Source organism: Branchiostoma floridae, chromosome 18 (assembly GCF_000003815.2).
Source record: "Branchiostoma floridae strain S238N-H82 chromosome 18, Bfl_VNyyK, whole genome shotgun sequence".
Classification (NCBI taxonomy): domain Eukaryota; kingdom Metazoa; phylum Chordata; class Leptocardii; order Amphioxiformes; family Branchiostomatidae; genus Branchiostoma; species Branchiostoma floridae.
Window position 1 is genome coordinate 2,528,505 of NC_049996.1, and position 13,640 is coordinate 2,542,144.

The 13,640-nt window shown below is 41.8% G+C and overlaps 1 protein-coding gene across 1 annotated transcript; it reads left to right on the forward strand.

Annotated features, from left to right (window-relative positions):
• Nucleotides 1-2,470: 2,470 nt before the first annotated feature.
• LOC118405709 lies at nt 2,471-13,096 on the forward strand. The gene is made up of 10 exons (XM_035805339.1): nt 2,471-2,656; nt 5,102-5,328; nt 5,804-5,882; nt 6,518-6,653; nt 7,793-7,987; nt 8,780-8,879; nt 9,694-9,853; nt 10,357-10,602; nt 11,053-11,260; nt 11,941-13,096. Exons 2-10 carry the CDS (start codon nt 5,153-5,155, stop codon nt 12,153-12,155), a joined length of 1,515 nt encoding a protein of 504 aa, XP_035661232.1. The 5' UTR covers nt 2,471-2,656; nt 5,102-5,152; the 3' UTR covers nt 12,156-13,096.
• The last annotated feature ends 544 nt before the right edge of the window (nt 13,097-13,640 follow it).

Below are 13,640 nucleotides of genomic sequence, written 5' to 3' on the forward strand. Positions count from 1 at the left end.
GAACAAGTCAGCTATATGTTTTCAATTTGTCACAGTATCTTCTTTCTTGTGCTGGAAACATTTCCAAAGCGCTAACAAAAGCACAAGTGAATACTAGTTTCCCATTATGAACATTATCTACTCGCAAGTTAATATACCTGTTCCTACATGCTACAAGAACACTAATATAGTTAGTACCAGTCTTTAGAAACACACAGGTAAACACACCGGTGCATAATTGATACAGACACTTACTAGTAATGCTTCTTTGTGGTAAATGGTAGAGACTTCATATTGGGAGGTACTGTATAGGCTGTTTGAGGACAAGTGAATACAATGAAGTATTGTATATATTATGTCGAGACTCAAGTATATACAACAAGGGAATATATGCAACAAGGGACCCAACCCTTATAGTCCGAAACAATTTCACATATATTATTACCGTATCATTGCGTTAGTATTAATACTATGGTTAGAGTTATGCATCAAACTCGTGTACTTATATCATTCTGAATCTGCAGTTTGTGATTTGTACCAAGTAACTTCTCAAATGTCATGTAAACCCGGGTTTTCCGAGGGGGGGGGGCAAAATCGCTAGAGGGGGGTCAGATGGGCGGGGGTGCGAGATTGCTGTCACACTGGCTTGTATTGAGTTTGCAGTGTTTATGGTCTCATTCATGTACTACTCCGAGTGGGTACATATAAGTGTGCCGAGCCAAAAAAACAACAAATGGCTACATGGACGCGTGTTTTCAGCGGTGAGAAATTCCCTTCAAGCCAGCTCAACTGATCTCAAAAGTTAGCTTGGTGAAAGCTTATCATTGAAGCTCCTCTGTGTTGGTAGTAATCATAGTACAATACTGAAACTTTCTTCCGTCACAAAAGTATATACACGACGGATCATATTTACAACGACCACTGTCGCCTTCTTCGTCATATGTGTAAGGTTATGACATCATTGATAGATACTGTACTGTATATTTTGCAACTTGTAACTGTCTTCCCCATAGCTTTAATACCTAGTACTAGAGTTCGGGGACCTCATACCTCCATAAAATATTTATTGCTTTTTTGTGGATGGTATGTATGTTTATAGTCGGTTGTATTTGAGAGTAATGGTTATATAATATAAATGTTATGGGAAAGTAGTGGTGTATTTATTTAATGACACAGAGGATGTCCATCTGATTAGTAATTATCAAAAGGTGACACTTAATTGTGTAATGTGCGTTTAAGAGGTCGACGGCATATGGTAGCGTGGTGTTCCTTAAGCTTGATGTTTGGCATTAAAAATGTCTAAGGTTGTCAGCATTATTGAGGTTCGACTATGTGCCTCAGAGCTGTGTGGTGGGAGGAAGTTGGGAAACTCAGAAAGAAGAAGGGATGTGGCCAACTTTAGTCAGATGGTGATTTGATTTTCCACCAATATGTCATAACATCAGCTGTTCACACGGTACAAAAACGAGACGCACACTTTCCTCTGACAGCCCTACACCAACTGTAAGATGAATACTTGGCGCCAACCCCGTCTGCTAAACAGCTGTCACCTCACCATCTACTTGGAGCTAAGCCCATTAACAAACACATAAAGCACGATGCCTGTACCAATATATCTCAAATATAGGGGTGATTTCTGATATTATTACATCGATTATAACGACAGATACGGCTCCCAAAATCTCATCGATTCGAGCTTTCATCACACCCCACCAACACAACAAGTATGAAACCAATCCATCCAGCCGTTCTTGAGTAATCATCTACACAGACAGAGACACATAACAGAAAATATAACCTCCATTCCATGACATTTCATGGAGGTAAATATGGCTTGTGGTTATACTTATAGTTGGTGTTCCAAAAGAGACTAGTGTAGACGTGGGCTGTGTAGGACTGTACAAATTGTATCTGGGTCAAAACACTTCAAGGCAGACCATAGCCAGCTATGCTTTATAATTTTTGTAAGCTGACTTGTGAAGCTATGTTGAATTTTGTGTAGTCATACTTCAATTCCTTATCTGTTCAAGACTACTGGCTTTTCAAAACAGTTTTGAAGAGTAACTCCAATACTTGCTAATCTGTATTAGCCTGCCTCCACTGATGTGAACACCATGGTGATTGGGACCAGACTGAGGGCTGGTAGTTTACGTTAGCCGAATTTATTGATATTGGGTGGTTTTATGTACAAGCTTGGTCTTTAATCCATTTGTCCATCCTGTGCCTTGCGGCAGCCACCAGACCAGTGATACTTGGATAATTTGCATGTGAAAGAATCAACTTTGTGACCCTGTGTCCTCGCTAAAATCGATTGCATGCAACGCAGATACAAGCACCTACGTCAAAACGAATAACAAAAACGTTAAATTACAAATATTTACCGGGCATGTAGCCACTATGTTATTGGTCACACCGCTGAATGCCATTCTCTCATTGGCTGAACTGATGATTGTGATGCAGACAATCAGGATTTGTGTAACAAACAACACTGCTTCTATTCAAGCAAAGACTTCCAATACTTAAGCTAAGACCAGAAAAACCTGTTTAACAGCGGTGGGACGCTGTATCACTGTGGCACTATCAGACCAACAAGACAAGACAATCTGCCGACCGACCTCAAATAATTCATTCTTACTCTGAGTTACCGCCGTAGTTTACGCCTGTCCTGTCTGTACAGGTGAGTAGTCAGTTTTGTAACATGAACAAGGTCGAAGATGAAGCCCACTTTTTATTAGATTGTAGTTTATATAGTAATGATAGAAGTATTCTTTTTAGCTATATTATAGGAAAGTTCCCTCGCTTTGAATCTTTGTCTAGTGTTGAAAAATTCATTTTTCTTATGAGGTTTGATCGAACGACATTATACAAACACATCTCAAGCTACATATTCAACATTACTAAGAAACGAGAAGAAGTCCAACAAATGTATTAGATTAGTTTTAGAATCCATGTTTTAGAAACCATGTGTACTGCATTACTACCTTTTGTATCTATATACCTGTACTTAGCCCGATAGGGCATGAATGTGCAATAAAGGCTATTATCAATTATCAATAGATAGCACAGGCCACTATTGGTTTGCTCTAATCTCCAAGCAGATCTTGCGTGGCATAAGACAGTATCATAAGCTGGGGAAGGAGTTTAGCCTGTAGAGGAGTAACTTGGCCACGCATGGCTCTGCCGGCTAAACTCCTTCCCCAGCTTATACTGTTTTATGCCACACAAGAGATGCTTGGAGATTAGGTTTACTCCCGATTTAATTATAGCTCCCGACCAACAGACTGTTGGTTAGCTACAAGCGTAAACCATGCGGCTAATCAGTGGACAACTATCATTTGGCGGCTGTATTGGTATTGAAGAATTTGTCACATAGGAAAATTCATGATAGCCTACTGAAAGCGGAAATACATAGATAACGTTAACAATAGATCGTTTTCATGTGACATCACAGTGGCGTTCGAACGTTCGAACGGCCATGTTGGATGATAAGGCTACACGATCTCCACTCTTGTGTTGTACATGGTGGACCCGTTCGTGGAAAGAAGTTTTTTTATCATCATTTAGAAACGGGCTTGATGTTTGCCGTCACGGTGCTAACTGGAAGGTTCATGAACACAGGATACAGCCTACTCGTTTCTATGTAACAACACTAGTTACAGTCCATCCCCTTTTCTAAGCTCGATTGAATCACTCTTCTAGCGGCCCAGTCGATTTTGTGTACATAAAGACATGTGGTCTTTTAGAAAATAGCACTCTCCTCTTGAGCAAACTAGTTTAAGAGTCATTTTATGGAATATGGCGCATTTACATTTCATCATTCCAGTTATTTGCACAATGAGCATATACGTTTCCCACGTTAGTGGTTGAATTTTTACCTCAAGCGAAGTCAAGTGAAGATATACAGGTTAACCGGTTAGACAGCATTACAGACAGGGTGTAACACGGGCAGGTCATTGCTGCAAGCTTGAAGATCTCTAACGTTCTTCTTCTTCTTCTTCTTCGTATATCGTCCAACTTCAATTGGTTGAAGGCTCTGGACGTGGTTACGGGTCGTTTGGCTTTGGGTGGTCGCTTTTCAATACTTAACAGTTTGCTTTGTGTTTGTATGGGTGTGTAGCCTATTTTGTATCACAGCTGGGAATATATTTACTGTGTAGATTCTAGTTGAAGAAATGAAGGTTGTCTTCTGTCGGAGTGAGCAGGGTTTGAAAAGCTTCATAGCATGCAAGTTACCACGCACACATATGCGTAACTATTATTGTAGAAAATATGTAACGTTAACGACCAAACCTTAGCCTCAGGGAATTCTTCTGACTTTTATAATGGCTATATTCTCGAATGTTTGTCTTGTTCTCAGTTTAGCGTATTGGGGGAGAATACAATAACGTTACGGTGTCAATGTTATGTATAAATTGATGGGGTAAAGACGTTGTAGTCCAACTTTGTCGCAGTATGGCTGAAAATACGTAGTTTGGGTTGTTACATTTTGCACTAGACGTGTTTACAAAATCTCTCACTGGCTGGGTTTAATGAGGGGGCGGAAACTGTTGGGCTAGGAGAGCGTTTTTAGCCAGGCTATGGTTACTTACGAAGTAGTTGAGTCAGACCGTACCTCAGGCTGAAAGACAAGTCGTATTAAAGCTCGTTGGGTGAACTACGCGTGAGTTCGCCAAATTACGTCGCGTCTTGTAACCTACTGAAATGGGGACGGGTGAACGCTATGATGATGAAACAACGTCGAAGTTGGCTGAAGCACGACGTAGCTCAGTTTTGAACGGAGTAGAAAACATTCACACGGAGTCAGAGTTGGAGAATCTTCAAGTTTTTGACCCTGAACTACATTCGACCACCATCAATTTGCATGACTGGCGGATGCCCTATATCAACCGTCACCATCAGTTCCTAACCACCCTGCTTATAAATATTAATGAGATTATATGCGAGATCCCTTTCGAAAACTGAAATGCCTATTCTCTGATTGGCTGACAGCTGGTTTGTTGCGACGCGCTTAGGAACGGATGGTGACGATTGAGATAGCAGAGCACAAACAACAGGCGGCGTGCTGGCGCCGTTGGATGTCTCCGCATAGGAGAATGACTTCCTTTTGTTTTCAATTTTTCAGTTAAAGTGAGTCAAAAGCCTTTGGAAAGTTGGAAACACAGAGAACAGTGGGATGGGGGTGACCACTGGTGACAAGGCAGGCAAAGTGCTCTTCGCCGTGTTTGGAGCTGTTCTGGGATATAGCCTGTCTTTGTTGCAAAACTTCGGCACCACCGTCAATACCCTTCCTGCTATAGCTATCAACGACGATGTGTCGCCTATTCGCTCGTCCTTAGGCGATTCTCCCTGGTAAGTAAAACATTAATATACCACTTGGCTCGCCCCTGAGGCGTCGCCAAAACAGTACTGTGTTGTAATAACGTAGACTTGTATCGTTGTTAATTACCTTTAAATATCACACCTTGACTGCATGACGACCTAACACTACGAGTGGTATGTCCTTCATGGCACGTTTGACCAATTTCTGACGTCACGTATCTGCAAGATCACGTGTTGATAAGAGCACGTGTCTGTAACTCTCGCGAGTTCGCGTTCTTGAAGTGATTGGTCATCAGTATTGATCCCGAAGAAGGCGACGGTGGTTAAGCATTGTTCTATGACTATTCGGCGGACTTGTCTAAGAAATATGCGACGCAATGTGACTACAGTGAAAAATATGTGAAAAGGGTAATGTGATGTCTTTTAGGCATCTATTTTAAACTTCATTGAACAGAAACGAAGAAAAGATATTAAAGCTCTAGTAACGTTTTATTGTTCTGTTTAGGCCTCCAGAGATACCACAGGAGGATGGGCCACGGAAAATACTTCTCGACTGCGGAGCCAATGTTGCATCTACCGTACAGGTAAGGGTCCATATATAGTTACTCTTTACAAAAACAACACAAGGCCTTCTAGAGTTTGGTGATCTCATACCCCCATGAAATACTAGTACATTTTATGCAAACTAATAATACTCATTTGCATAATTTATGCATAGTGATGTTCACATTAAACTAACTAACACATGATACATCATTTATCATTTATCTATGTGGCATTTTTGCAAAAAATTCCATCCAGCCGTTCTTGAGTTATCTTCTTCACAGATACCCTGGGAAAACCTAGTCTCCAAGCAGACCCTACGGTGCCTTAGAGATAGTATCAAAGCTGGCAAATGAGTATAGCTAAGCCGGTGCCCGTTTGACTCCCTTGGCCGGCTATACTCCTTTGCCAGCTTTGATACTATCTCTAAGGCACCATAGGGTCTGCTTGGAGACTACTCAACTATCGCTTGCCTCTCACAGAGAAGCAAGGGATAGTTGGGCCATGGGAACCGGCATATTTAAAGTAGGGCCAGCTGGTAGTGGGGCGGGTGTATAGTTGCAGGGGCGCTCGAGGCAGGCGGATATTGGTAACTCTCGTTTGCGCCGCTTCTTTGAGTTTGGTTTCCCAGGGCACTTCACAGACACACAGACTTTTATTTTGCTGGTCTTCACAGTTATTCAGGGAGACCTACCCCGATGGAGAGGATTACATTATCCACTCGTTTGAGCTGGACGTGAGACTGGCACCCTACTTTGCGTCCTACTCCAACCACGTCCTGCACTGCCCGGTCGCTGTGGCTGGGGAAGACGGTCAGTCAAGGCACTACTAACGATTTTCCATAGTTTATCATGAAATTTCATCTGGGTTAGTAGTGATCATAGTATTATGATAAACTCATCCTCCTACGCAGGGACATCCAACAGCCGAACTGCCTGTCTGGATGTGCCCTGCTCTTTCAACCGTCACTCTTAGTTCCTGTGGACCCCCCCCCCCCCAAACCAGCTGTCAGCCAATCAGAGAATAGGCTTTCCGTTTTCAAAAGCTGTCACGCATGTATAAGAGTAACCTCATTAATATTTATAAGCAGGGCGGGACTATTAAAGTGACGGTTGAGAGAGCAGGGCACATCCACACAGGCAGTTTGGCTGTTGGATGTCCCAGCTTAGGAGGATGGATGAACTTTCTTCCAACAAAAAGGTATACACGGATCAAATTTTCAATCGAAGAATCCTATATTGGCGAGACAGAACGCTCACTGAGAAGCAGAACTTCTTGGAGACAAAGACCTCAGTTCGCTGTCGTCGGAAGTCTCTCAACACATCCCCACTTTGCTTACGTTTCGGTGTCTATCAGACACCTTCCTCATAGCTTCTGTCTCCATGGAGTTCTGCTCCTTGTCGCTATATGTAGTCGATGTAGGTGGCGCTTTTGCAACGAGAACACAATCCCAAACGTGGCCAAGTTTATATTCCCCCCAAAGAAGCGTAAGCAAAGTAAGTACATTCTGGTCGTGAAAAATAATTCTCCTATATCCTATATTCTACCAACCTGATGAAATTATTTGCCGGAATATGATTGAACACAACTAAATGCACTTTTAATAGAATTTTCATCAATCAGTGACTACATTTTGAAAGGTAAACTCACGTACAGTGTACCTCCAAATTTTCGATGGCTATCAGTCCACCTTGATCACTGAGTTGCGAGAATTGCGAGAACTGGGTCGAGACTTGCGTGGATCTTCCGCCCCTCGCCCTCCCTCACCCCACCTCCTCGCGAGAACTTGGTCACTCTGTGATCAAGGTGGACTGATAGCCATAAAAAATTTGGAGGTACGTGAGTTTATCTTTCAAAAAATAGTCATTGATTGATGAAAATTCTATTAACTGTGTACATACGTGACTAATGAATCTCTTCAACGAACTAAATGCACGAATTCCCTTGTCAGGAAATATCACGGCCTACGCCGAGTCAGCCTGGAAACCGGACAAGGGAAAAGTCGGTGGAAAAGACATGCAGTGGGGAGGAGGGGCGATCTACGCTTCCGAGGCAGAGAAGCAGGACGAAATCCACGGCCGCCGATTCGGTGTAAAGAACACCATACCAATGGTGGATCTTTCAACGTGGATACAAGAAAACACCGGTATGTTTAAAATGACATATTGTCAAATATATTTAGGCATCGAATGTAGCGATACACATTTAAGATCTAGTCTTTATTATAATGAAGGCTCATCTGTGCTGGTAGTAATCATAGTACGATGGTTCAAATTCTCAACGACCACTATCGCCTAGCTTCTTCAGGATCTGCTTCAATACTTATGTACAATCACTGTCTTCAGAACGTAACGTCGCGAGAATTACAGACACGTGATCTTGCGGATACGTGACGTCAGTGATTGATCAAACGTGCCAGGAAGTTTATAACGCTCACCGTTCTCTGTTCAGCCCTATTCTTTGTGAATGAATGAATAAACGTTGTCCAGGTACATAATGTCATTTAAGCCATGCGTCAATACGATAATACAACCAATACGGCGATTGGCATATATTTTTTTCTACACTTACCAAGGTCATAGACTTGAAGGTCATGACTTAAGTCATTTTCATACAAAAACACGATCGTCCGTTTAATGCGAGAAAGAGTATCCCTAACGGCCACTCCTGACGGTTGAAAACCGCTTTAACTCCTGTATCTGATTGACTTTATTGAGATCATTTTTGAAATTCAACCTTGAAATGTATAGCAAATATCATCCAATGCTTGCTTATAGTTGACGCGTATTTATACACAAAATTATAAAGCGTCGATCTTTTTTAAACAAACAACACTTGATCTGAGGCTTCAGAAACATCTACCTTGCATATATGTGATTTCATGCTAATTTGTATACATGTGATTTCATGCTAATTATGTTGCTCTTCTTTTGTTTAGCCTTGGAAGATTACGTCATCTTCAAACTTGACGTCGAGGGAGCTGAGTACGAAATTCTGGAGAAGATGATCAAAGAAGGGACCTTCAAATGGATAGACAAGTGCGTATTTTGTTGATATTGGTGTATGCTAGAAACTAGAAAGACATCTAGAAAACTTGTCTCAACTTAACTATAGATATTTTAAAGCACTAGTATCAAAATAGCAAGCAAATTCATCAACCATGCATGTCACAATTAAGGGTTGATGACCCACCCCGAGGTGTATATGGTGTCATCACGCCTGGTCATTTGCTATAACCACTGTATAAATCCACCGAGTGAGCGAAGCGAAATAGGACCCCCTGATTGGCCATCTGGCCATATGATAACATACATCAACTCGCCTATTCAACAGCAGAGCTATTTTAATGAACAGTTTAACAGAATAGTTAAGGTTTAATGACCCGCCCTGAGGTGTATATGGTGCCGTATTCCATGGATACGTTGGTTCTTATAACCACCGACTGAACGACCGATCGTAGCGATATCGTTTATGAATAGCAGTTTTTGTTTGTGACCGAAAATCCTACACGTATGACGCGTTCGAACAGCGGCGCCATTTTGGATCGATAGTCCCTACCTTCAAGTATGATCGTTCATTCTGATTGGTCAATATCCTGTGTATCGCTCCTTCTGATTGGGTCCGGTTTTTCAAATTTTCAAAACTCTTTTGACACGAAGTTATTTGACACCGGGTTCGCAGCAATTCTATGTGTTACTGCGTCATAACCCAAATGAAATGGGCTTTTCTGATTGGTCGACATGGCTTGCATATGATAATATGTGATGTATGCAGTTTTCAAACAAGATGACGATGGCAACATTTCCAACACTTAGATGAATAAATAAATAAACACTTATCCAAACATTGCAGGTTTTATGGCGAGTTCCACGGCTGGACCCCTGTTCCAGGATGGTCAGCCCAAAGAAAACAAGAACTCAGGAATACTATGAAAACACACGGAATAGTGATGTTGGATTGGGCAGGGGAGCACAAAAGATATCAGGACATGGAATCCATTCACAAGATTGACGTAAGTACATTAAGGGTTCAAGTTGTCTCAATTTGTTTTAAACCGTTCATCTTATCATGAGTTATGATTATTTATCACATTTATTTAGCCCTGTTAATTATAATGACCCACCCTGAGGTGTATACGGTGCCTTATTCATGGTCAGTGAGTTCCTATAACGACCGAACGAAGCGACCGACTGCGCGTAACGGACAAGGTCGTTCATGGGAAAAATAGAGCCTTCTGATTGGCCGACGTCGCCTTGCTATATGGTAATTGAATATAACCCACTGTCGATCATTGCAGATCCCAGAGGGCACCCCTGGTGGTATACTTTAACTGTTCTTCTAGTGTTCCCTCCAGGCTTGCCCTCATAGTTCATGTTGGGATGAACAGGAAATTTAAAACAGCGCTAGCTATTTTGGATCTCGTCCCCGCCTGAATATATATAGCTCATTCTGATTGGTCAATTTCCCGTGTATCGCTTCTTCTGATTGGTCAAGTTTTTCCAAAACGCTTTACAGATCCCAGAGGGCACCACTGGATCTGCTGGAGTGGTCTACTCCAACTGTTCCCCTAGTGTTCCCGCTAGGCTTGCCCTCACGGTTCAGGTCGGGATGAACAGGAAGGCAGCCCACAAGCTGGTGGAGACCATCCGAGCGCACCCTAGCAACATGCCGGTCACTCTCTTCGTCTACGGGGACTTCGTGCAGGAGCATCCGGACCTGATCACCAAGTGGGCAGACAGATATACGATAGGGATACGAGAGGTATGTTCTTTATTTTCTTGTGAGTACGTTATAGAAAAAAATGTTTTAACATTCTCTATAATGTACTCACAACACACTTTACGTCCAACACTGGAATAAATGATACAGGGACTTACTCTTAAACTCTCTGTCGACCTTGCTCACAGAATGAATGACTCTTCTTGGCTTCTATCTCCAACAGTGACGTCAGGAACACAACACTTTTGCATAAGTATCAGAAAGCCTATGTCGCCCCCCGTCTCAGGGTGATGCACATTGCCTCCTTCACTCCTCGCGCAAAGAAATCATTTTCTAAATCTATGATTTTTTTCTTGTACGTTATCTCCGCTTAGCATATCCAACAGATTGAATAGGGGGGTATTTTGTATTAACACTGACAAGAAACAACGAGTATACAGATACACCACTGAGTGAGTTTCAATGGTCTTTTTTTCTTAATTATGCCCACAGAATGCGCCATTTCCCGCAGACCATTGGGTCCTACAGAATGCCAACGTCATGCGGATGAGTCTGGTATCTACCGTACAGCGGATGCAGGAAGTGGGGCAGAGACCAGCCTATTACTATCCGGACGGCCTGTCGGATCGAGTCAAAGATACAGCGAAGAACAGAGGACTGAGGATCATTCAGCCGACAACCAAGTTTCCGCCAAACCTTGGTAAGGGCGCGGTCACAAAAGTCGTGCGATCGTCGTACGATCGCTAACTTCGGGCATTTGGAGGACACAAATGTACATCTCCTGCAAAGTTCAACCGTCTTGGAACACAAAATGCTGTTTTGGATCCATGTCAGTCGTTGATTCTGTCACGACCTGCTTGAAAATCCTATGGCATCAAAATCGTACGACGGTCGCACGACCTAAGTCAGAACTATAGTAACGTTTGCTTTGTCATAAATACATGTAAGCTACAGCAACAATGATGCGTCTATCTGCCACAACATAACAATAGCGTTGAATACCGTAACATATCAGAACACAGCATAGCGTAATGTAACGTAACAACAAATTACAACATAACACAATTAGCATATAACGTAACGTAACATATCACAACATAACATACCATGTCGTAACGTAACGTAACGTTAACAGTATAGCATAACATGACAAAACACAACATGCCATACCATAACACAGCATAACGTAACACAACATAACATAACATAGTATAAGATAACCTAAAAATCAAAATAATGAAAATCGAAAATAAAACCAAATCATGCAATTAAGAGAACATTTAGGCTTTGTCGTCGTACTCTGAATATGTTACCTTAGTTTTTTCAAAATTTCTTTGTCTGCATCTGAAATCTAAATCCATGACTCTGTGGTACTTTCAGGTACGCTGTTGAGGGAAGACAACTATTACCGGTACAGAGACGTGGAGAGGACACCCAAGGCGCTCCGTATCCTCTATGAGCGCATCTCGAAAGGAGGGATCCTCAGTCTGGACAGCGATCATCCAGACAGCTACATGATATCCGCCTTTCTCATGGACTATCTGTATGAAAACTCCGGCTTTCAACTGGTCAACGTGAACGACTGTTTGAAGTGATAGAGTCTTAGTACAATGCTAAACTTTCTTCCAACTCACATGTATCACGGTTCAAATTTTCAACGACCATTGTCGCCTTCTTCAGGATCAATACTGATGACCAATCACTGCAAAACGCAACCTCGCGAGTTACAGGTAAACACGTGATCTTGCGGACACGTGACGTCAGCAATTGGTCATACGTACCGGGAAGTTTATAACGTCCACCGTCTCTGTTCAGTGATGGCTGGAGTGCCCTGATGTGTATAGCCTGATCTATAGGGGTCGTTGAAAAGTTGATCCGTGTACTATACCTTTGTGTAATAAACTTTATCATTGTAATATAATGATTACTATCAACACAGATGAGCTTCCATGATAAGTGATAGAGGTTCTTGTTTGAAATATTCAATCAGTGCAATTGCACGTTTCTGTAGACTACACATGCACTGTAAGTTGTAACGTTTGAATATATTTGAATGTTGAAGATCACCTCATCTCAGTTGTTTCAGTGGTATCATCTATCGAAGTATACTTGTAATGTTGGTGCAGGGTAAGAAGTCAATCCCTCCTTAGTTACTTAGTAGTAGATTTTCATAACAAAAAATCTATTATTGCCTTCGCCAAGAAGGTTATATCTTAAGTCTGAAATTAATTCGTTTTCACTTGGAGTTTTCCAAGGGCAAGAGAGTAAGCAAAACTGACTAAGGAGCATCAGAAAGTAAAGTAAAATGACATAAAATTCCAATAGATATACTCTAGCATTTCAATACAACATGACTATGAGAACTGTTGTCATTAAAAACTCCGACAGACACGTGCACATGGCCCCAGGAAGCATTTTCAAGTATGTGAAATTACACTTTTTTTTAGAGAAGCATGATAGTATGAGTTGTCTTTGTGTTAACCTCTTTCATGTTGAAAACAGTCATCAATTAAAATAATCGCTTGTTTGTCAAGAGTTTCTTATAGTTTTTTTGCTTTGTCAAAGAGCAACCACTCGCTTGCTAGCCTCTAAAATTGTTATTAGGGAATGCACTGTGTCTCAATTAACGAGATCGCCACCACGATTTTAGGAGAGTAAAATTCAAACGAACATGAAATTTGACAAACAGAAATCCTCCGACACCTTCTGAAACTAACATAAGTGGCAGATGCTCCGAGCATCCATGCAATCGGTGTGTGACTTACTTTACCATTATGGAAAGAAATCCACGCTTGAAATCAATGCTAGCCTTGTAGGTAGCGACTCCTGTGTCAAGTGTGCACAAAGTGATTAAACATGCATTAAGTGTTAGTGCACTGAAAGAGACAGATCAAGCGAAAGATATTCTCAGGTGGATAGATGAATACCTCTTTAACCCTGGCCTCTACACTGAAACCGAATCAGCAGGAATCACGCAGAACCAGCCGGAATGAAGAACTTCAAAAATTTGTACCACATTCGGGCGGGAATTCCAAATTGGACCTAATACCTAACACCACACAAGAGGTGGAATATGTGTC